Source organism: Aureobasidium namibiae, assembly GCF_000721765.1.
Source record: "Aureobasidium namibiae CBS 147.97 unplaced genomic scaffold scaffold_10, whole genome shotgun sequence".
Taxonomy (NCBI): Eukaryota; Fungi; Ascomycota; class Dothideomycetes; order Dothideales; family Saccotheciaceae; genus Aureobasidium; species Aureobasidium namibiae.
In genome coordinates this window covers 392609-415327 of record NW_013581199.1, presented here as the reverse complement: position 1 = coordinate 415327, position 22719 = coordinate 392609, and the positions used below count along the sequence as shown (strand labels likewise).

The following is a 22719-nucleotide window of genomic DNA, read 5'->3' as shown; positions in this document are numbered from 1 at the left end:
TACAATAATTTCAATCGCCCTTGTTTACACTATATCTTGTCTTCCATCTACCAAGTAACGTTTGAACATGTTGCAAAGAAGTGCTCCATCCATATCGGAGGCCCTCAAGATATAATTCGGCCATAGAGTTTCAACATACTATACAACAAAAAGTTATTTTGCATTATCAACGTATATAAAGTTACCGTTCTTCATTGTGAAGGCAGAAAAGAAAATGTATTGATTTCCTGGATTATGTACCGCTAATGCAAGATTTTGACCTCTTCACCAAGTCTCTCATGCCATAGATCTCAACTTCTCTTGCTCATTGGCAGACAACTGTCCAAAGACCGTTCCGAAGCCTTCTTCCTGAGATTTGGCTCCAAACCACTGCAGCAAGAAGTTCTGGGTCTCATCATCTCTGCCCCTACTAGGCGCATCATCCGCGACCATACCCATCAACGCTTCCTTAGTCATACCAGCGCCCAAATCCAAGAACCCGTCTTCATCTTCCCAATCAGAGTCACCGCTACCGACTGATTCTGCTTTTTCGAGCTCGGATGCTGGGGCGAGGGTCTCGACACTACGAGAGACGTTGTTGGAGAGGAGTTCGTCTACGAGAATCTTGACGATCTTGAGCGGGGCGGGGATGATGGTGTATTGGTCGGGGTTGGCGCGAGCACGGCTTCTAGTCATGATGCGTGTGGAGGTCGGCATGATCATATCGCCTTTGACTTGGACTGTGTCGAGGCGGGGGTCATGAAGGTCGTAGAGGCGTGAAAGGGCGATGATGCTGGAAAATGGTTAGTATTGAAGAATGCAGAAGGACGCTGCAAAACTTACTTCTGTCTGATCTCATCATATCCGGCAAAGTTGATGGAGTTCTCGAGCCACTTTGTCAACACGACCTGCAAACCGTTCTCTTCGCCGATAGCGAGTTGAGCGAGGAAGTCCACAACTTCTCTGGCCGAAAGCAGGGACAGTCTTGCGAATACAAGGATCAAACTCTGGATGATTTGTGTCTGCGTTGCAGTGCTGAGTCTGTGGGCGACAGCACTTAACAACTGTGCCAGGTACGGACCGAGTCTATCGGATCCAGCCTTCTCCACCAAAGCGGCAGCAAGACCACCAACCTCACCAGCGGCATTATCGTCGACCGAAGGACCGAGCAGACGATCGATGATGACTAGAATGACTTCAAGACCACTCTTGCCGTCATGATTGGCCCAATTGAACATCTGTTCAGGGTCTTTCTCTAGCATGTACCGAGTAGCACAGGTCGCTGACTTAAGCAACTCTTCGTCAGGAGATTCGAGGAGAAGACGCGTGAGTTTGGGCATGATTGTGACGATGAAACCTTGGGGGAGTGGCGATGGACCGTTCTGTGCAAGATCAGAAAGCATGTCTGCCGCGAGGTTGGTCAACGAGTTTTCGTCAGTAAGGTTGGCGACGTCAAACGCTCCAGACAAGGAAGGCAAGACTTTGGCGCAGAGTTGTGTGTAGACATCCGGACCGGCTTCCGATAGAGTCTCGGCAATATCCTCAAAAGTTTCTGCTATGAGAATGTAGATTTGATAGTTGACAGCACACCAGCTGGCGATGGTAAAGAGGACGTCCAAGCCGGAACCGGTCAAGCAGATTCGGGTGTCAATCATAATAACATCACGCAGTGTCTCAACAATGGCAATCATGACATCTTCAGACTCGTCCATATCGCTGAAATCGAGTTCAGTGACAAAGGTATGGATGGCACTGATGATGGCAGGTTGCATCGAGACATTGTTGGCAGAGGCGACACCACTGAGGTATGCTTGCATGGAACGGATACAAGACACCTTGACCACGTCAGAAGGATCGTTGGTGATTGCATGTAGCGACTGCTCCATGAGCGACGAAGCTACACCACCAAGAGCAGTACCAGCAGTGCGGACCAAGCTGCTAGCGGTCAGGTGGCCTCGAGCTCGTAAGAAGACATGTTCCTGCTGCATAGCATATCTGACAAAGTCTGTGTACGCGCTGGCAATCTCTGGAGCTATCGGTCGCTCGGCATCAGAAAAGTCGGTCAAGAGTTGATTGAGAATGAAGAGAGCAGCCTCCTTTGCCTTCCAGCTGGAGTCGGTTGAGTAGAGCTCACGGGCGTGGTGCAGGAGACCTTCTATGGTAGCAGCGCTCTGCCACTCGCCAAGTTTGATGGCCAGATCAGCACAGGCTGTGCGCGGAGTGTAGTTTGCAGTGACATTCGACTCCTCAGCCAAGAAGATGTTGAGATCGATATCCCACAAACCCTCCTCTTCGGTAGTGATGTGTGCATATGTGACAGTCAGCTTCATGACTTCGGTAACCCAAGTGTCTGGCATGGACTGTGATTGCAGCTGCTCTTCGAGTTGCTTGCGGACGGGGGCTGCACGAAGACAGGCCTGCATGAAGTCCAGCTCCTCAAGCACCAGGAAGTCGAGAGTGAATGGTAGACCATCCGCATCCTCGAGTCTGCCTTGGCGATCATTGAGAATGAAGGATTCGTGGTATGACTGACGCAGATTGTTGAGTTCTTGCCATGTGGCAGCGAAGAGAGCGGGAGCTTGGGGCGCCAGGACCGAGGGGAAGATAGAGCGAACACGCATCAGGACCTTGGCCACCTGAAGCTTGAGAGCAACTATGCCACGATATTCCTCGGCGACTGGGTTTTGGGACTTTTCTTGCTCGACGGGAACATGTGGCAGGGGCATGTTCAAGGTAGCGAGGAAGAAGGGGTACCAGTTGTTGAGAGTCTCTTCGGCAAACGACTTGACAGCAGTCTTGTGGTCCTCCATGACCATTTCCAGCATGTCGAAGCATGATCGGAAGACCGAGACAGCCAGAGCGCGGAGGATTGTGGGACGAGAGCTGGTGGCTACAGCAAAGACGGACGAGACGATCTGGTTGGCAACGTTGAAGAACTGGTCGTCGTTGAAGCAGTCGTCGATCAAGTCTTGAAGGACCTTGAGGGCGCCATGTAGTTGAGCGTCCTGGCCGTTGTTGATGATGTGCAGTAGTGTAGGAAGGAGGTTTGGGTATTCGTCGGGGAAGTCAGCGGTAGCGATCTTGCTGACAACAATGGAAGCAGCACTCTTGATCTTTCTTTCCTGGTGGGCGTCTGTGGCCAAGTCGAGTAGAGCTTGTCTGAGCTTGGCACGGTCTTCAACCGAGACAAGCATCTCGCCCTTGAACTCTTCGAACTGAGGAGACCATACTTGCTGGACAAAGTGCTTGAGGAATAGCAAAGCAGCTTGACGGGTGGGTAGGTCGATGGACTGGTGTGTAGCGACGGCGATCAGGGTGGGAGCGAAGGTTGGATCCGTGTAAAGCTGGCGAAGGTGCAGCTCGGCATTGCGACGAGGAGCAACGTTGGGCGACTGGGTGTCGTGGAGGAGCTGAACTATTTGTTGCTCCATGGTGTGGTAGAGGGTTTGAATGGACGGTTTGCTTAGCGTATCGCGGGGTAGCAAACAAGTTCGAGGCACATGCAGATGCTAAATGTCGCCTGCGATCAAGTACAGGTTGAGTATCTGCGCTTTATCGAAAATCAGGAAGCTGCTGGGACGTCAAGCAAAACAACAAGCAGCAGCAATCAAGTTTGGGCAGGTGTCGAGTGGGTTGTGGTTTCCTTCTGATTCGTGGTTCGTGAAAGATTGCCCTCAAACGCGCGTGTTCAAAACGCGTCTTCCCAGCGCGTACCAATTTAGCACTTTCATCAACTCAGCCCAACATCTCATCGAAATGGATGACACAGATGTCATTGTCACTTTCCAGACCTTTGTCGGCGTCTTCAGTGACTTCCTGATCGTCGCCATCCATACCATCCTCTACGAACGCGACATCTACCCACGCGACTCGTTCCTCTCGGCCAAAAAGTACAACTACAGCGTCCGCCAGTCTCGTCATCCCAAAGTTTGCCAATGGATCACCGATGCCGTCGCCGCCGTTCAGGCAGAGTTGCTCAAAGGCACTGTTGATCGTGTAGCTCTCGTCATCTACTCTGCCCAAGACACGCCCCTCGAACGCTTCGTCTTTGACCTCAGCCGCTTCCCCTTTGTCCCAAAAGAATACCACTTCACTCCCATGTCAAGGACCACCGATGATGGCGAAACTGTCGCTGTCCTGCCGAGGGTCGACTTGGAGGAACAGATGCGTGCAACAATGAGCAGACTATCGTCCTGCGGCTCCGCACTGAAGCCTTTGCCCGAGAATTGCACCTTCACCCTCGCCATCGACCTGCGGGACAATACAAGCCCCCCAATTGGCCACCCTCAACCTTGGATACCTGCCCAGCCTGATCTGCGTAATACCAATCCAGATGCTGCAAATAAGAACAGTCGGACTACTCCAATACGTGCCGTTTCTGCCGGGGACATGGTCTTTGAGACATGGATTGAAGAAGCAAAAGCCAAACTTGACCCTGCTTGAATCCCTGCTAGACATGTGTCCCATCTACTCTCGGCCGAACAAGCGTAATCACAGTACGCCCAAGGCCGTTCCAGCCCCCCAGCCGTTGTCTTTCACCTCGACGTCTTTCGTGGGCACCGCATGCGGTACAAGCCTCAAGGACTCAGAAGCTTGGCTTGCCGACAATTGAGCAGAATTTACACATGATCTGGTCAGGCCATACCAAACCCACGCATCAGACTTCATCCAAGGGTCTTCGCCAAATAATACTTACAGTACCAAGTAACTCAAACAATCCACGCTCATCGGCTGTGAGGTAGTGGGTCTTGTAGACTTTAATAAACGAGAGAAATGGTTCGGGTTCTTGAGCCTTGAGCTCTTGCTATCCGCTCTTCACCATACCGACATCTGCAATACACCAAAAATGAAAGTAGTTGTATCGCTGTCTCAGAGCTTCAACAAGCATTTGTCGCGTCGTCAATGTTCTCTCCTCTTTCTGAACATTCTGACCGTACGTGGCTGCCGATCATAGTGGATACGCAGCTTTTGACCGGGATGTCAGCGGATCTCGGTCACGCTTGGTGGTATGCCGTGCTTTGTCAGAATCGGTGTAGGCGTCTCGGTCACCGTCACCGTCACGGTCACTGTGATGCACTCTATCTCGGTATCGGCAATTGATTCGCACGAATTGTCTGAGCCAGGCACCGTGTATCTGTAAGGGTGACTGATCGGAAAATAGCACTCGGCTACGGTTGCAAATTCGGTTCCGGTGTCGAGGTATGCCAGAAGAATAAGAAGGATGGAGAGCACGGCAGCAACAATGATCGCACGTTTGGTCTCGAGCCAGTCATTCTCGATGTCGCTCTCTTCCTTCAAGGGAACAGTTTCGTGCGGAGTAGCCTTTACAACATCCAGCGGTTCGTGATCGGTGTCATACTCCATCTTGGTGTAGCATTCCTATTGCGGAAGGGCGGTATGATTTGTACCGGGGACTTCTGCTTCCTTCTCGGATTCGAGGAGCAGTTCGAGGGTGCCGAGGTCGTCATGAGTCCAGCCTTCATCTTCAGGCGTAGATTGTGGATGAAAAGAAACCATGTCTAGATGTGTTTCTGCCGAACGATTCGATAATGAAGATGATGTCGCTATCCCTTGCTTTGATGATGGACGATGGATACTGGTTCGGTATATACAGAGGTGTGATTGGACCTTCGGGAGCAAGAAAGTCAGTCGCACAAGCTCAGAAAGTAGGTAGCATTGAAGCTTTCGAACCTTCCTTCCGATCATTCGAGCAGAAAGATCAATCACACGCCAACGAACAATCTTGGCCTTCTCGAAGCTTTTGGCCAACATCTCGAAGAACTTACTTAATCTCAGAACGCTCATGGTCACGTTGCGACATGACTTTAATGAAGAAGCATGTGTCTCGTGCCGAAGATATAAGAGCGGGATGGATGCATGAAGCTCTCCTTCCATCTGTCTTGTTGTCCCTTCCCAACATTCAGAATGTTGCACGAGTCCGATTCACCTCCAGCGTATACTACGCATGCTGATATACCACCATCGAGCGAAGCCACCACAGCACCAGCCTACACTCCACGATATACGCCCACAGAGCAAGCAGAGTCCCAATCACCGACACCTCGAGCATCCAGAAACCTACCACCATCGAGACCGCTCCAGCGTACTGATCGCTTGGAACTTACCAACCAACCCCCAACCTCAGACACTGACCGAACAGAGCGCGATGAAGAAGCCGGTAACACCTCTACCGCTGCAGGCAGGTCTTCAAAGTCTGGCGATTGTGGTAATTGTGTTGCCCTCATCGTCTGTATATACCTCATGGGCTTGTTCGGCACCATGTGTGCCACTGCTATATACTTGACCAGTACCGCTATAGCTCTCAAGGACAATTCGTGGTGGCTAAAACGAATGTATGAGGCTAGGCCGACAGTCACCTGGACTGTTACGCAGACGGTCACGAAGTTGGATTCGGGACTTGCGAGTACTGTCACTGTTACTGCAGATGGATACAGGACTACGGGTACGGCGATCCAGGAAGGTGTGGTGACGGTTACAGAGACTGCATGGGATATGTTGCCTACTGGGGTTCGAATAGTTGATTCACCTACTGGCGTCTGAATGGTTGAGATGCAAGTATCTACCTCCCCATGGGCAAAGGATTGTAACGCATGTAGCTATGAACATGCACAATGTTCTCGAGAGGTGGATCGTATCTCTCGGGATGCGGTGTACTTTAAGGCTCTCTCCGGATATTGGACAGACCCCTAATCTCGAGATCACTGCGCCTTTTCACAGCGAGCATTGCACTCTATACCTTCGTAGGAGAGAGGAGGCCATGAATTACAAAGTTTAGCACGCAGGGAGATAGGAAATTGTCAGTTGTCGTCAGTAGAGGCATTTGCAAGGCTTGGCTCTTTTTGCCCATCAATCCACGGAGTATTTGATCCTACCTATTCGTATCTTTTGATGAATTCAACGACATCCAACGCTAGACAAGAAGGTATTCTTTTACCGCAAATCATGGGTCTAGGGGAAGAGTGATATAGTGATTATGCCTCAAGACGATGAGGGAAGAGGGATATGCTGTAATATGTTGTGGCCTTATTCCCTCACGACCACCGAAGCAAAGTGTGGTTGTGTGGAGAGAAATGTCACTAAGCACTGTTCACTGATAATGAACAAAGGCGTTTGACGATTCAATTGCCAATTGACAGGATTGCTGGGTGCCTTGTGATGTGCGCTGCTCCGTGCTTGACATCAGATGACTCTTTCCTTCAGGTAAGGACCTACACGATGACTCGAAAGCCGGCGGTCTCGTCCTCGCTGCACGACTGTTACAAGATGGTGCTGACGATCTGGGGAGCGTGCAGCACGAATGACGAGTCACTAGTATCTCGCGCGCGACCAGAGTGTTGATCGCAGCGCAGAAGCAAAGACTTGAAGGGTAGGAGTTGCCGACGCTCTCAAGGCCCCGTCAAACAGCGCGAAGTGACAGCAAGGATTTACGGTAGGATTCAATTTTCGCTCAGCTATCTTTTGCAGGAAGCAAAATGGTCAGCCAGATGCAGTCGAGGCTTGCCACGCCCTACGAATGTGGCGAGAATAAGAAGGGTTGGGACGACAGGTGCAATTCTTGCTTTCGGCAGCGGCGCCGCCCGAAGGATTTAAAGGGTCTATTTTGCTTGAAGCTGTGCAGCTTGGCAGCTCTCTCTTTGACGTCCTGTGAAGCAACGAAGCAGTAAAAGACTCAGCTAAGTCGCCAGCAGTCGCTGACCACAACCAGGGCTGGGATAGGTAAGTAAAACAATCGCAGTCGAGCACCGAGCATCTAGACGTCATGCTCCAGGCGGACATAACGCGGTATGGGGCGGACAGGACCGGTTCACTGGCGACAGACAGAGCCGGGGACCCGCTATACAGGGCGCGAACGGGCTTTTTTTGATTTTTCATAACCAAATTTTTGCTCTAGCGCGTCAACGACGGATGACTACGACCAGTTTCTTACGTACATATATCCAAGTCCAGGGCAGCTCAAGTCCGACCTTGACACCTCAGACTCTTTTGCATCTTCTATACCCCGCGCCAGTTGCTGTTGCTGTTGCTTCAAAGGGTTCGATTAGGTTGCTGGACACGTGCGCCACTGCCTACTCCCATCTCTTTCTCTCTCTCTTATATACCGCCTGTCATGTTCTCTTCGGAGAAGAAGGAGGCTAGCATTGGCAGCAAAGCCGTGCAAGACGGTCCTTACACGCACTCGTCAAGCCCCAGCTCGATTTCCCAAGATGATGTCGAGGGTTCGCCAATGCCGGGCACTACTGTCCAGCTCAAGCGTAGACTGCAGTCACGTCACCTGCAGATGATTGCCATTGGTAAGGATGCCATCTCCTCGCATCCTCGCAAGACAAGGCTCTAACAATGACTCTTTTTCAGGTGGAACAATCGGTACAGGTCTTTTCATCGGTTCTGGAGGCGCACTCGCAAATGCTGGACCCGCTGGTGCATTGATCGCATACGCCTTCGTCGGTACACTCGTCTACTCGGTTATGGTCGCTCTGGGCGAGATGGCCACCTTCCTGCCTGTTTCTGGCGCCTTCACGGCATACGCAGCACGCTTCGTCGATCCCAGTCTTGGGTTTGCCATGGGTTGGATCTACTGGTTCTCATGGGCAATGACATATGCTCTGGAGTTGACTGCTAGCGGTCTAATCATCCAATACTGGGATCCCAGTCTCAACATTGGTATCTTCATTGGTACCTTCTGGGCTGTCATCTCGCTTGTCAACTTCCTTCCCGTCTCCTTCTACGGAGAGATCGAGTTCTACTTTGCCAGCATCAAGGTCTTGACTGTTATTGGATTCATGATCTTTGCCATTTGCATCGATGCAGGAGCTGGACAACACGGATACCTCGGTTTCGACACGTGGAAGAACCCCGGAGCCTTTGCTCCTTACCTTGTCAAGGACAACGAGGCCGTCGCCAAGTTTGTCGGTTTCTGGGCCGTCCTGATCCAGGCTGGTTTCTCCTACCAAGGCACTGAGCTCGTCGGTATTGCCGCTGGTGAAACCAGCAACCCTCGCAAGACCGTCCCTGCCGCCATCAAGAAGACCTTCTACCGTATCGTCTTTTTCTTCGTCCTGACAATCTTCTTCATTGGTCTTCTCGTGCCTTACGACAACGAAGGCCTCATCTCCGACCACACCGACGCTTCCTCCTCCCCCTTTGTCATCGCCGCAAACCTTGCCGGCGTCAAAGTGCTCCCCAGCATCATCAACGCAGTCCTCCTCTGTGTCGTCCTCAGCGCCGCAAACTCCAACGTCTACTCTGGCTCCCGTATCCTCGTCGGTCTGGCCGAACAGGGCTCAGCACCCAAGTGGATGGCCCGCACCACCGCCCGCGGTGTTCCATACTACGCCGTCGCCTTCACCGCCGCTTTCGGTCTACTGGGCTTCATGAACGAATCCAACAGCGGAGGCCAAGTCTTCAACTGGCTCGTCAACATCACCGGTGTCGCTGGCTTCATCACCTGGACCTGCATCAACATCTCGCACATTGCATTCATGCGCGCACTCGCCGCCAGAAACGTCTCTCGCGATACCCTTCCCTACAAGGCAATGTGGCAGCCCTGGTTCTCGTGGTACGGAGTCTTTTTCAACATTTTGATCATCCTCACTCAAGGATTCACCGCGTTCATGCCATGGAACACTAGCGATTTCTTCGTTGCGTACATTTCGCTGTTCTTGTTTGCCGCGTTGTATGCTGGTCACAAGCTTGTGTTCCGTCAGCCGTTTGTCAAGTCCATCGAGGCTGATCTCGATACTGGACGCAAAGAGATTGAGGAGATGCACTTTGAGGAGGTCGAGCCTGTCGGTGCTTGGCAGAAGTTCTGGGCATGGATGGGTTAGAGTCTCTTTGCATTTCTGGTTTTTTGGTTGCTTGCATATTTTCTTGTTTATAATATTCTTTTTCTTTATTTCCACAGGTTATACCCGGGGTAGATGGTGGGGACAAAATCATGGTTTATTATCATTTTATAGACGTTATTTAGAAAGACATTGGGATGTCTAGAGGATCTTAGATGATGAACGAAAGAACGATTTACATTTGATATCTCTCCACTTGCTTTTCGTTTCCTTCCGTATGTTTGGCGATGTCCAGCCTTCACCGAGACTTCATGGCTTACTTCTTTGGATGTGAAACGGTGATAACAGAAGATAACAGAAGCTAAGGCGACAAGTCGAGACGACAATATCAAGGGAATCTCAAATGAAAGGTTTGCATCCGTATCTTCTAGACGTCGTTTCGTAAAGCTTGTAATGAAAGTGAACGCAGCACCTGCATTCGAGGCCAAAAGGACATTTGCATATTCTGCTATCTGAGCGGGCAAAGAAAAATCTCCCATCACTTTACTCTTTTCTTTGTAAGCTTCTTTGACCGACTAGAGTCATCCCTATCACGGCTCTTTTCCAATTGTATCTTGTCTTCGAAGCGCACTTTGTTTGCAGCACGCTCGACCAAGTGTGTAGGCATGCTGGTCCTAGGCGATACTCGGTCGTATGAAAATGCTTGATAGACTGTTGGACGTCTTGCCGTATGTTCTGGTGAAGGGCTTTGTTGTGGCGATGATGTGGAGTTTCGAGTGTGGTGCGGGAGCTCGACGGCAGAGTCCATCCGGGTGTGTGATGGATACTGATACGGTTGGGTTGAGGAAGTGGGTCTTGCTGGAAAGGGTGGTCGGGCTGGTAGTGTTGGGTTCGACCTTGGAAGACTGTGGATACGCTGGGTTGCCGTACTTGTCGTCCGTCTGCAAGGCGCCTCTTGTATCAGTGTCCTTGGGAAGCCACTTAACAAATACCTCTGTGCACCGCCTTGACAACCTCCTTGCAGAACAAGAGATATTGTAGTAGATGCCATTGGATTCGAGACTTCGAAGCTAATGCGAGGTATACGCAGCATACCACAAGTGACTAGTTGCGAGATCGCTTGATCTGTGAGCTTGACTATAGAGTGTCTGCCTGGCGTGCATCCCGATGCGTCCTGGATTACAAACTCGGGAATGAATTTTGGCGTGCACTGCTTCTGTAGGAAGTCTCCAAGTGCTTTGAGGTTGGACGAGCCTTCCTCGAATTTGCAGCAAACGTAGCCTACACACGTGTAGCATCTACCTCGTTGTTGTTGTGTCGTCTCGGTCAGCTCAAAGTAGAAGGAGCTCGCTACGAGAGAGCAAGCGATATCTCTCGTCATCTCAACCACATCAGAGTCTTTGAGTCGTTGTTTGACATCAGCCTGGAATTCCCTGAACTTGTCTTTGGCATCGAAAGGAGGGAGCTTCTTCTTGAGGTCCAGGTTGAAGCGTATGTAAGGGCTTGGAAACTCAGTGTTCCGATTGTTGATGTCGGCTTCGAATTCAGCCCAGGTGTGTTCAGCGTCGAGAATGTTGTCGAATCGTTGATACAAGGCTTCAAGTGTACGGCGAATACCTTTCGACTTGTCGCCATCCTTGGGACTTGACGAACGTCGTGCCAGTTTCTCTCGTGTTTCGAATGTGTTCTGGCCTGTGCCGATGGAAAGTAGCATATCAGGGTGCTTGTCCGCAATCTCGGGCCATAGGAGTTTTCGCTCTCTGTTCGCAACATGGACCGGGTTGTTGTGATAGAGTCCTCCGTCGATGTAGCTCATCCTTGTCTTTGCGTGTGTATATGGTTTGAAGTATATTGGCGCCGCCGAGGTAGCTGCAGCTGCCTCCCAGACTTCGAGTTCGTCTGCAGGATCCTCGGGTCTGACAAAGGTTTGCCTGTCTCCTGGGCTTCTCGAACGGTTGTAGTTGGCCAGTATCATTGCCTCATTTCCATCAGCAGAGGTAGTCGTTACAGCGACTTTGGTCTCAAAAGCGTTCAGAGTGTCGTTGGCGCCAAATAGAGGGTTTCGACCTAGCGTCTTTCGTAGAACATCGTGAAGAGGTGTTGTTTTGTACTTGCTGCCATGCAAGGCGAGACCTCCAAACTCGCGCTCGGTAAATGCTCGATCACAGAACTTCTCAAACATCTCAATGCAATAGCGGACGGACCATTGCTTTGCTCCTAGGGCCAGAGCGTTGATGCCTCCTGTGCTTGTGCCAACGATCAGATCAAAGAATGATTGGATGCGTATGCTACCTCCCAGAGCTTTCTCGATGGCCCGTAGGACTTCCAGCTCCATGATTCCTCGCATACCACCTCCGTCGAGGGACAGTATTCGTACACCCACGTGATCGGGTTTAGAAGTGACCTCCCATGGCGGCTCAAAGTCATTGTCCATATCCACGTGTAGCGGGCAGTATTTCAGTTTTAACCTGCCATGACCTCTCGTCCCGCAGTCTCGAACACAGGCATCGCAAAGCACATGTCCGCATGGAAGAGGGTGCAGTGGTATATTGACCAGACATCCAAAGCAACTCGCATGACTGATAAAAGGCCTAGCTGTCCCCAGCTTCTTGAAGCAGTAATTTAATTGGTCGATATGCAAGTCGCTGGCAAGTATCCTGGTAGATATCTTCGGTTCCTCTCCTACGGCTTCCAAGTATTCCTCTTCGTACATGTCCAATTTCCTTTTGAGAAAAACGATCCATTGCGGTAGGTACGAGTTTGCAGTAATGCTAGTGGTGTACTGACCTGATCCGATGGTCTTGCCGTCTGAGGTGCGGTGTTCCATTCCATGAGATAGTCGTGTGCCGGTACAGGAGCGGTTCGAGCGATCGGCAAAAGAGCACATCAAATGATCATCACAGAATGTCTTGAGCATACGTTCGAGTGATGGTTGATAGTATGGAACGAAGACATCCTTGATCTCCCCTAGCGCCCATTAGCAAACGTCTACAGCCGATTGGCAGCGCTGATGTTCACCTCTACGATTTCGAATGCAGTCATAGAGGACACATGACGCGACTATCCACCCAAGGAACTGCAGGATCTCCTTGGAAGTTGTGCCTCGAGGTTGTTGTCGTTGTATCTGTATTGCAAGCCGAAGTGCATGCTCACCGATAGTCGAGCATATTGTTGGTACAACTCCACTGCACCTTCGTGGCTGACAAGTTGTCCGTCGGGTAAGATCACACATGAGATGTTGTTAAAGTAGTAGAGCCAGTATACCACACTCAGAAGAGAAAGAGATCATCAAGTATACGAAAGACAAAGGGAAGAAGGGAACCACAATTCTTAACATCAAGCTGACGTTTCGAAGGTTTCGTAAAACCCCATAGCTGCCGCGGACGGGCTGTCTTGGGACTTTACTATGTTCAGTCCTGATGTAACAAGAAGTGGTCCCAACTCAGGCAAGGCCATGCCTGAACGGTTTACTATGAGCAAGGCATCCGGGAACGCCGAGACGGAGAGGCTCTTTTCGGTAGCGGTTCGGCAAGGGCTGTTGTTTCTTGCATGGGTTGAAGGAGCGTAGCCAACTTTAAATTCTGATAGAATCCATGATCCTGGTTGACGGATGCCTGAGTGTTTGACCAAGTCGCTACTTGTGCTCGTTCGTCTTGCTTACCAACTTCACACCACAATTGTGTACCGATCGTGGTGAGCTGAGAATATAAGCAGTAATGCCATCTGAGTCGCGATCTTGAAAGACTTAGATCATTGTTGAAACCAAGGACTCGAGGTCCACTTCGCTCAAAGGCCGAGGAGGCGTTACGTACTCGGTCGCGCCAAGCCCTCACCATTCAGTTTGGAAACAGTATCCGAGTCAAGCCCTTTCGTGGACATAAATCTGGAGGCCGCGGGGCGGGACGATGGATTGAGTTTGGAGGTCACAAAGGTGTCGAGACATCGTTCAAGGCATGTGAAAGATTGGAGACGAGAACTCGAGCTACGGCAGTGTGCGAAAGCCCGGCATTTCTCAGCTCACCTGCATGACCAAAAACGCACAGTGCACGGTGCGATGCATGAAAGAGGCAGCTGAGAGGCGCTGTACACAGTACAAGGCACAAGAAGGGCTTCAATAGACAAGCCACTGGTGTTGCTGTTTAGCATCTATGTCGGGGCTTGGACCAGGCAGAGTAAGCAGCCAGACCGTGCCCAGACAGTGAGCACCTGCCCATCCTTGTCATGATCCGAAAACAAGCATTCAATGCAGACGCCTTGTTCAGCTCATCACTGCCGTAATTGATGTCTCCTCGTGGTCACGACATGACTTGTACACTCTCCAGGTCAAGGCGCAGAAGTAATTGTTGAAGTGTGTGAAATCAATTTCAAGTATGCTACAAAGGCCAAGGGCTATCCGTTACGACCCCGACCATGCTCGCGATGATATACAAATCATTCTCTTTCGTGTGCTGTTGATTGTTTCGAAGCGCGCAAGTATCCATAGAGTGAAGCAAGTTTACTTCTTCTGGGAAGCGAGCTTCTCGGTCTCCTTTTGCAGTTGCTTTATCGTGTCGGCGTCGGCCTTGATGTCACCTCTGTCTGCCTTGACCTGTGATGGATTGTGTTAGTCGTTGTGGAAACATATAGTCAGACCTTGGCGGGACTTACAATGCTCTCGCTGTCGCTGGCAATACCCTCGTGCCATTCACCCTTGCCCTCCTTCTGCTTCTGAATCTGCTCGTTCTTGATCTTCTCAGCCTCTTCAGCGCGACCCTCCTCGTCTGATGATGTTAGCTTGATGCTCTCGGAATGAAGTCGTCATCGTGAGCTACGCCAATGCTTTTGTTTGAAGGGTCGACATTGGGCAGGGCCAACAAGGATTGAGAGACTTACGGAGAGCGCTCTCCTTGCCGACTCTCAGGACGGGTGCGGTCTGGAAAGAACGGACGGGAGCAGAGACAAAGGCTCTTCTGGCGATGAAAGATCTGGAAAGCATGATGATTGACGTGTTGTGTTTTCTTTGAATTTGTCAGTCAACACGTCACAGTGGAGAAGTTGGAGAGAGCGTCGAACCTGGAGCTCGGTAGCTTGACGAGAAGGATGTTGTGGGGATTGAATTGATTCAAGAGTGGGTTGTAAATGTGATGATGGAGAAGAAGGAAAGAAACAGAAAGGAGAAAGCAACAAAAGAGTTCCCCATGACACAGTCCCTCGGTTGGCTGATCGTACCTGTCGACCAGTGCTCCTCCAATCCGGGAAGAGCACTACGTCACAAGGCGTAGCTTCCAATTGTCAATCGCGCGATTACGAGCTCCATCCACTTGCCGACCATATCGTCTTTTTTCCCGCACGTGTGCTGTGAAGAACGTTCCATGAATCGAACAATTTTATGCTTCAAGATGAATCAGCTGTATTCACCTTATTTTAACTACTCGTGCTGACAGAAAGCCGACCTGCCACCATGTAGCAGCCTGCCAGCCAAACTTCTGTCTTGTTCAACCTAAGGCGTGTGAGAGACTGAGTTGAATGCTTGCTCATTGCAATGCAAGGTCCCAGTGCAGTACGTGTGCATTGCTCAGGTTTTGACAGCTCGTCAACATCACTGAGCAAGTAGACCAAACTGTAGAAGTAAGAAGAGCTTGTATTTTTCCGTTGACCCAAACTCGACGCCAGCATGATCAAAAGGACCAGCATGGCTAGAGAAAATCGGTAGAGAAAGAAAAAAGTTGACAAGAGATACGAAATAGCGAAAAGAGCAAAAACAACTCCCAGTTCCCAGAATCTTGGTGTAACCGACAATCAAAGACTCCTTCTCGCTCGCTCGACGACGACGATTGTTGTTGCCAGCCCATAACTCAAATAACAAAGACACCGAATCTCCCGCCCCGGCCGGCCATGAAACCCTTTCTTTCCCTGTGTGAGAGTCGTAAACAACAAGAGAAAAGGAATTGTAAACAGCAGAGCAAGTAGACACCCCAAGCATGTGTGAAATATATGCCTGCGCGCCAGAAAGTCAAACAAATCCGACTGAATGTGCATCGTGTGGTTTTCGTTCATCCCGTTTCCCCCAGAGTATAACACCGTGCGCTTTGTTGCTAAGGAACATCAACAAAGGCTTTGTAAAAAGACAAGAGTCCGAAAATGCAGAGAGAATAAAAAAGTAAACCGATTATGCCCTTTTCATGACAATGATACGAAGAACGCCGTTTCGTCTAGGATCCAGAGGGCTCCGCAATCCAGTGGTATATGTGTGAAAGCATCGTAAATCTGTACAGTCGCAGGATTAGAAAAAATTGTGTGGCCGTATAGTCGTCCGGATTTCCAGAGAATGCACCCGCCAGCCCTAGACAAGAACAGCGCCGCGAATAGAGTCATGAAAGGGTATTAGTCATTTCCCTACCAGCGACGCTGGTTGATGTATCCCTGCATCTGACGAGCCGGCGAGACGCTTGGAGGAGGGCTTGCGATGACGCGAGTGCTAGGGTCAACAATGGGAATAGCATTGCGAGTGCGTTGGGCCATGGGCTGGTGGAGCTTCATCTGATTCTGCTGGAAAGAGTTGTTGTTGTTGTAAGAGGCAGCAGCAGAGGGAAGGAGGAAAGGAGTGGGCTGAGCTTGGTGCTGCAGCGGAGAGGCATCAGGAGAACCAGAGGACAGAGATGATCTGTCGGAAGAGGCGGAAGAGTGAATAGAGTGGAGCTGTGGATGGCATAAGCATTGATGAATGATACACACCAAGAACTGTATCAAAAACCTACGTCGTCCTCGGTCAGGAGGTGGAAGGGGCAGAAGACCTCGTCATCCTCAAACTCGAAACCTTTGGCAGCCTCAAAGTCTCTGATGTATGCGTTGTAGGCAGGAGTCTGGGGAAGCTCCTTGGGACTTCTTTGAGCTTTGAATTGCTGTTGACGGTGGGCATTCTGAGCCGAGGACACACGAGGTCCGCGACGCGAGCGACCATGGTGGTTGTGAGAGGGGTGAGGGTGCGACTGCATAGCAGTGGCATAGTGAGGGGCGCCGTAGTGGAAGTTTGACATGATTGCTACTGAGGTATGTGGATCGAGGGAGATGGAGAGAGAAATGCGTGTCTGAAGCTCGGGAGATTGCGGTTGGTCGGAGTTGGCCGGAAGCGTATATCACAACAATGAGCAAGTAAAAGTGATATGGAGTTGTCGAAGAAGACGGATAAAAGGCGTAGGTGGTGAAAGGGGTTGGGTGGGTTTTTGCGAAAATGCGACAAGGAAAGCGATGATTGTGGGATACGGAACGTGAGAGATATGGATATGGAAGAGAAAGGGTTGTGCGAAGAGGCGAAGGGGAGGGTGGGAGAAGTGGATCCGGAAGCGGCCAAGGAGGTCATGGCGCACGCCACCTGGACCAGACCATGCACAACGATCACCGCACAAAGACGCTGAAAGCAGACATGAACCACCCTACAAGTCACGAGCTTGCCACGGCAACGGATCCAACCTACCTGCCTATGACGAGTCTGCTCCTGTCTCCATGTCCCTCTGCTTGCGCTCCTGATTGCTTATAGCGGTCTTGCTTTTTCGACCTCGCAATCAAGTCGTCCGCTGGTCGCGCCGTCAGCCGCAGTTGTGTGGCCGGTGCAGAGATGCACTTTGTGAACGCATGCACTACTGCATCATGGTCGAGCGCCAACCGGCTGCATTGGTTCCATGCACGCCACAAGGACCACTGAGACAAGGGGAGAGACTCGACTGCGCTTGGCCGCGTGCCCGGCAGAGCTTCCCTTCGACCCCTCACCCAATCCCGTCCGGCCCTCACCGCCTCGAACTCGTTCTGGGGAAAGCTTGCCGGGCAAGACTGAACTCTGTGAATTGCTTTTGGCCTCGGAGTCTGGTCTGTTGTCTTTGACTGTTGTCGCAACTCCGTGCTTCTCCCCCAGTGACTCTGACAAACGTCTATCGGTGTGGTCGAGGCGGTGTTGGCTGTGCCATCGTTGCCTCAGTCCTGCCACCGCCAGAGCCATGCGTTCGTTTGAAGCTACTCACCCAGCCCATTTCCATTGCTAATTCAGGAGTCGCTTGCGAAAGCACTCCTGCGTCGTGGCAGAGCCCATGTTTTGATTGCGAAACAAAGAACCCCTCGATTGGATTCTGAATCCGGGGCCGGGAATGTCAGATTCCTTCTATTTTCTGCTGTCGGTAACACTTGAACAAAGCATCAAGGTGAGGCGGTGTTACGCACGTACATGTACTCGCAGGCGCTTAGATTGAGCCTTATCAAGGTGCTAATTGGTCGCTTGTGGTCTGCGTCGCTGTCTGATCGTCTTCCATCGCTTTGAATAGCTTCGACCCCTGTGTTTGAACCCTCATCTCTTGCACTCGTAATCATTCCAACAGCTCTCTCCTGGGGGCCTTGGCCTCCGCAGCATACTCCTTCCTCTCTAATTTTCGGCGTTGACCCTCATGTTCATCATTCGGTTCAGTAGACCATGTCTACAATGATCAACACAACGATCGTATCACTATCGTCGATGCTGCATGCTACTCCACACTCCATCCAACGACCCAGATCGTTGCGGACAAGAGCTTAGACTGCTAGATCGCATAAGCCGTTCTGGTTGCAATAACGGGAACGGCAGAATGCTGTGGCATCCGAACGGCATGGGGTTAAATATCTCGTTCATACACGACAAGGCATGCGTTGACTATCATACTGCGGTCAACAATCATTGTCTGCCTGTTAAGCATTCACGAGTTCCTCTAATCAAGCAGTCAGTCTGTCGAGATTTCCCGTGACGCCACGCTGTTCTCGACGTGTCTCGCCGAGCTTCAGGTATGGATATGAGTTATGGGCCATGTAGGCACAGGAAACAGGAACAAACTTCCTAAACTTAATGTGTAACATGCTGTCATGGAACCGCAAGATGCTGTATCTTGACCGAACATCCAGATAATCGTCGAATGGATAAGACGATGGTGATGAATATGACAGGGTCGTACCCTCGTCATAAGGACATGACCAAAATCGATAGAAAGTGAACGGTGAGCATCACTTGCCGAGCGCATCCTTCATAAACCTCGTGATACCATCCTTACAAGTCCGCTCGATGTAGTTCTCCCAGACTTCATAGAGGCTGATGAACTCTTGTGTGGCAGCCATACACTCCCCGACATCAATGTCGCTTTCCGCCATCCATTGGACCATTTTGGCGACCTTGTTGGGATTTTGCAAAGCACTTTGCACAGCCAACGCACTAGTCGCAGCAGCATGAGCCTGTAGATTGGACTGAGTCGGCCGCAGGACAACAGCCAAGAACATTGCTGTGACAGCGATGATGTGCGGTGGATACATCAAAGGCATGTCGGTATTGTAGTGATCGTTGATGATATTCTGAGACAGTGCCATCTCCTCGGTAGATAGGTTCAAGCCTGGGGCTAGATCGCTGAGGCTCCGATATGGATGGTGGACTATCATGCGTGCTGACATGGTACTGATGAGATGGAACTCACATTCACCAATCTTTGAGATATCGTTGATTCCTAGCTCAGGCCACTGTCTCGCTGCCTCGGCCAAGACCAATCTGATGTGAATTGGACATTCTTCGACCTTACAAGCAACGTAGACAGCTGTTGTCATGACGAGGTATGGATTGGTCCGTCGAATATCGACTCTTGTGTAGAACCTCCGGACGTATACTTGAGCTGTGGCAAGTGGTTGCTGTCTGACATTCATCCGTCGGCCGAGTTTTATGATTTCTGCATGATGCGATCAGCCGAGTGGTGGACTTGTGTCATGTCGACGGACTCACGCTGCTGTATATAGATGTTCATCAGGCGTGGCTCAGGTAGCGGGAACCTGCTGTGTAGTTCCTGATTGTCTTGTTGCTGCTGGGTCCGGATATCATCTAGCTGATCTTTGGTAAATGTCCAGTGTGTCCGCTGTGTCGAATCCCAGTAGTTGGCGGCCATGTTGAATGTCGCGTATCTCGGTAGTCAAGAGATGTGTCACTGATATGTCGGATGTCAAGTAATGTTTTCAAGACAAGTCTTTCTGATGTTGCAGTCAATGCCAGGATGCGCCTTGAGAAATCACACCTTGCGATGTTCAGTGAGTGCCAAGGCGACGCTCGATAGCGGAAAGAGCGAGTGCTGGAGGTGTTTTCAACGACATTACATTTTCTGATCTGTGAGGCTACCTAGGAGCGATTACCAGCAGACGGTCATGAATGTAACAAGGCTCGACGTCGAACAAATCGACGTGCATGATACAGTAAGATTGCAAGTGTCTTGAGTTGTAGTGTGTTTATTTCCGGATGGTCAGCAATTGCAAGCTTTGGGCGTGTAGAGAAAACGCCAAGAAGGGAAGGAAGGAAAAGCGTCATCAGTCAGGACAGCGGGGATGAGGCCTTTTCGGTTGTTCGAGGCTTAAAGACAAGGTCACGATAGCACGCTTTTCACCCTTGGCTTGTTGCGATACCTCATCTGCTGCCGTGTTGCGCTCGCCGTCCAAGAAGCGCTCGTTGCTGCAACATACACCAAGGCGCATCGTAGACCCCCTTTCTCGGTCCATCAGAGCCATGAAACCGACGTAGCCCGAACTTCAACAAACGGCAGACCATGGATGCCGAATCACCCGCCGACCGGGAGAACAGGACTCGTTCCTTGTGGAAGAAGCTGGACACTCAGAACGAGGGCTTCCTCGACCTCAAGGCCTTCCGGAAAGGCCTCAAGAAGCTCGACCACCGTGAGCCGAAACTACCACCTGCAAACGCTGACACACCGCTGACCTGATTGTCAATCGCAGCCCTGAAGAACGCAGACGACCTGATAGAAGACGTGCTCCATGCCGCAGACATCAACAACAGTGGCCGCATTGAGTACGACGGTTAGCAGCTCGAAGCCTGCCCAAACGATCGAACAAGCCGCTGACCCGACAAAGAGTTTCGCAAATTCGTCGATCAGACCGAACGAGAGCTTTGGCAGCTCTTCAAGAGTATAGACCGCAATAACGACGGCAACCTCGACAAGAATGAACTACGCTCTGCCTTTGTACGTGCCGGCCTGGCCGTACCCAACTCGCGCCTCGACAACTTCTTCGACGATGTCGACACGGACAACGACGGTGTCATAGATTTTGGAGAATGGCGGTACGTTTGAGAAACCCGTCGAGTGCCGGCCCGAGACTGATGACAGACAGCGACTTTCTTCTGTTCATGCCTATCAGCTCGCCTGGGATCAAGGCCGTCATGTCATATTACCAGGGAGCTGTCAAGGTGACCGCAGAGGGCGATGTGTCGGTCAGTGATGAGACAATTCAGGGAATAGGTACTGCAACCTCCTTTCTTAAACACTCGCTCTTTGGGGCCATCACCCGAATTGCTTCACCACCACCAGCACCATCACCACTACCATCGCGGCAGTATCCTGACCATCATGATACTCTGCCCGAAAGCAATCCACCTCTCCCGTCACTGCACAAAGAAGCCGCTGTTGTCGATGATCACGACGACCGATCATACGCATCGCGTGCCCTGGCCTTTATGAGCATGCTGACGGATTTCGTCCCTGATCCAGGCTATTTCCTGGCCGGTGGCATCTCTGGCGTCGCTTCCAGAACAACAACCGCCCCTCTAGACCGCCTAAAGGTCTATCTCATCGCCCAGACTGGCACCAACGAAGCGGTACAAGCCGTCAAAAGCGGTGCTCCCACAGCAGCAGCAAAATCAAGCGCAAATACTTTGGTCAAAGCCTGCAAGGAACTCTGGGCTGCAGGCGGCATTCGGAGTTTGTTTGCTGGTGAGTCTATGCTTCCAAGCAGCCTTTGAACCCGACTGACTGTTCGAAACAGGTAATGGTTTGAACATTGTCAAGGTCATGCCCGAGTCTGCCGTCAAATTCGGCTCGTATGAGGTAACCGGTCCCATTCCACATCATAGACGTAGTGCTGACAGTCATTGCAGGCCGCAAAAAAGATGGTCGCTCGATTCGAGGGTCATTCAAACACGCGAGATATTTCACCCGTTTCACAATTCATTGCGGGCGGTGTAGCAGGAATGGTTTCTCAAGCTGTCGTCTACCCCCTCGACACGCTAAAATTGTAAGCTCATCCCGAAGTTTCTGTTCCTTTGAGGCTACTGACACGCAACAGTCGAATGCAATGTGAAACTGTACCAGGAGGTCTCCGAGGAACCAAGCTCATCGCCGCAACCGCTGTCAAGATGTGGGGTAAGAACGGCATCTTCTCCTTCTATCGTGGCTTGCCGATGGGTCTTGTTGGCATGTTTCCCTATGCTGCCATCGATCTCGGTACCTTTGAGTATCTGAAACGCACCATCACCGCATACAATGTCAAGAAGTACGGAGGACATGAGGCCGATGCTGCGCCTAGCAGTTTCGCAACAGCTCTGATCGGTGGCTTCAGCGGTGCCATTGGAGCCTCCGCCGTCTATCCTTTGAACCTGCTCCGTACCAGATTGCAATCACAAGGCACCGCTAGTCATCCTCGCACGTACACCGGCATTATGGATGTTACTCGACAAACCCTTGCAGGAGAAGGCGTCAGAGGTCTCTTCAAGGGACTCACACCTAACCTGCTCAAGGTCGTCCCAGCGGTGTCCATCACCTATGTTGTTTACGAAAAATCCAAGAAAGCCTTGAACCTTCGCTGATTAGCGAACCACCAACACTACATCGACTGCTTTACGAACGAGATACCCACACACCCTCAGCTCACACAGCATGGCACTGCCAGCACTCTACCGCGTTGATCGGAGCCTGCCACACTCCTCAAATCTTCGTCTGTCACAATGCATTGCGTGAGGCGCTACACTGGAGTTTCATTTTCACTTTTGTTCTTTTTCGGATTGCGATTTTACGGTGGCTAAAGTCTCGAGTTGGTATAAATCTTGTCAGCCAGGATGAGAGACGGACTTGTTTGCCAGCAACTGGCGTGCTGTATCGTTTTATTACATTAGAAACCTGCTGTTCGA

The 22719-nt window shown here is 51.0% G+C and overlaps 10 protein-coding genes across 10 annotated transcripts; 4 read left to right on the top strand and 6 right to left on the bottom strand.

The window, feature by feature from the left end:
* Positions 1–276: 276 nt before the first annotated feature.
* On the bottom strand, positions 277–3410 carry M436DRAFT_48538 (ARM repeat-containing protein; the record flags this gene model as incomplete). Its single annotated transcript, XM_013571141.1, has 2 exons — positions 277–772; positions 823–3410. 2 exons carry the CDS (start codon positions 3408–3410, stop codon positions 277–279), a joined length of 3084 nt encoding a protein of 1027 aa, XP_013426595.1.
* Positions 3411–3735: 325 nt separating this feature from the next.
* Positions 3736–4422, top strand: M436DRAFT_48768 (DNA-binding protein; the record flags this gene model as incomplete). Its single annotated transcript, XM_013571184.1, has 1 exon — positions 3736–4422. The coding sequence occupies one exon, from the start codon at positions 3736–3738 to the stop codon at positions 4420–4422; it is 687 nt and encodes a 228-aa protein (XP_013426638.1).
* Positions 4423–4959: 537 nt separating this feature from the next.
* M436DRAFT_64462 (uncharacterized protein) lies at positions 4960–5343 on the bottom strand (the record flags this gene model as incomplete). The annotated part of the gene is made up of 1 exon (XM_013571254.1): positions 4960–5343. One exon carries the CDS (start codon positions 5341–5343, stop codon positions 4960–4962), a length of 384 nt encoding a protein of 127 aa, XP_013426708.1.
* Positions 5344–5904: 561 nt separating this feature from the next.
* M436DRAFT_82563 (uncharacterized protein) lies at positions 5905–6540 on the top strand (the record flags this gene model as incomplete). Its single annotated transcript, XM_013571364.1, has 1 exon — positions 5905–6540. One exon carries the CDS (start codon positions 5905–5907, stop codon positions 6538–6540), a length of 636 nt encoding a protein of 211 aa, XP_013426818.1.
* A 1567-nt stretch (positions 6541–8107) lies between these two features.
* On the top strand, positions 8108–9824 carry M436DRAFT_47967 (amino acid permease; the record flags this gene model as incomplete). The annotated part of the gene is made up of 2 exons (XM_013571055.1): positions 8108–8291; positions 8353–9824. The coding sequence occupies 2 exons, from the start codon at positions 8108–8110 to the stop codon at positions 9822–9824; spliced, it is 1656 nt and encodes a 551-aa protein (XP_013426509.1).
* A 1028-nt stretch (positions 9825–10852) lies between these two features.
* Positions 10853–12699, bottom strand: M436DRAFT_48506 (FabD/lysophospholipase-like protein; the record flags this gene model as incomplete). Its single annotated transcript, XM_013571136.1, has 2 exons — positions 10853–10919; positions 10994–12699. 2 exons carry the CDS (start codon positions 12697–12699, stop codon positions 10853–10855), a joined length of 1773 nt encoding a protein of 590 aa, XP_013426590.1.
* Positions 12700–14277: 1578 nt separating this feature from the next.
* Positions 14278–14757, bottom strand: M436DRAFT_48435 (uncharacterized protein; the record flags this gene model as incomplete). Its single annotated transcript, XM_013571130.1, has 3 exons — positions 14278–14370; positions 14430–14542; positions 14655–14757. 3 exons carry the CDS (start codon positions 14755–14757, stop codon positions 14278–14280), a joined length of 309 nt encoding a protein of 102 aa, XP_013426584.1.
* Positions 14758–16157: 1400 nt separating this feature from the next.
* M436DRAFT_82559 (uncharacterized protein) lies at positions 16158–16798 on the bottom strand (the record flags this gene model as incomplete). The annotated part of the gene is made up of 2 exons (XM_013571363.1): positions 16158–16460; positions 16520–16798. 2 exons carry the CDS (start codon positions 16796–16798, stop codon positions 16158–16160), a joined length of 582 nt encoding a protein of 193 aa, XP_013426817.1.
* Positions 16799–18779: 1981 nt separating this feature from the next.
* On the bottom strand, positions 18780–19699 carry M436DRAFT_64456 (C/H/G cyclin; the record flags this gene model as incomplete). The annotated part of the gene is made up of 2 exons (XM_013571253.1): positions 18780–19486; positions 19540–19699. The coding sequence occupies 2 exons, from the start codon at positions 19697–19699 to the stop codon at positions 18780–18782; spliced, it is 867 nt and encodes a 288-aa protein (XP_013426707.1).
* Positions 19700–20347: 648 nt separating this feature from the next.
* Positions 20348–22398, top strand: M436DRAFT_48253 (mitochondrial carrier; the record flags this gene model as incomplete). The annotated part of the gene is made up of 8 exons (XM_013571103.1): positions 20348–20474; positions 20535–20615; positions 20670–20877; positions 20928–21055; positions 21305–21526; positions 21579–21640; positions 21691–21827; positions 21879–22398. The coding sequence occupies 8 exons, from the start codon at positions 20348–20350 to the stop codon at positions 22396–22398; spliced, it is 1485 nt and encodes a 494-aa protein (XP_013426557.1).
* Positions 22399–22719: the final 321 nt, after the last annotated feature.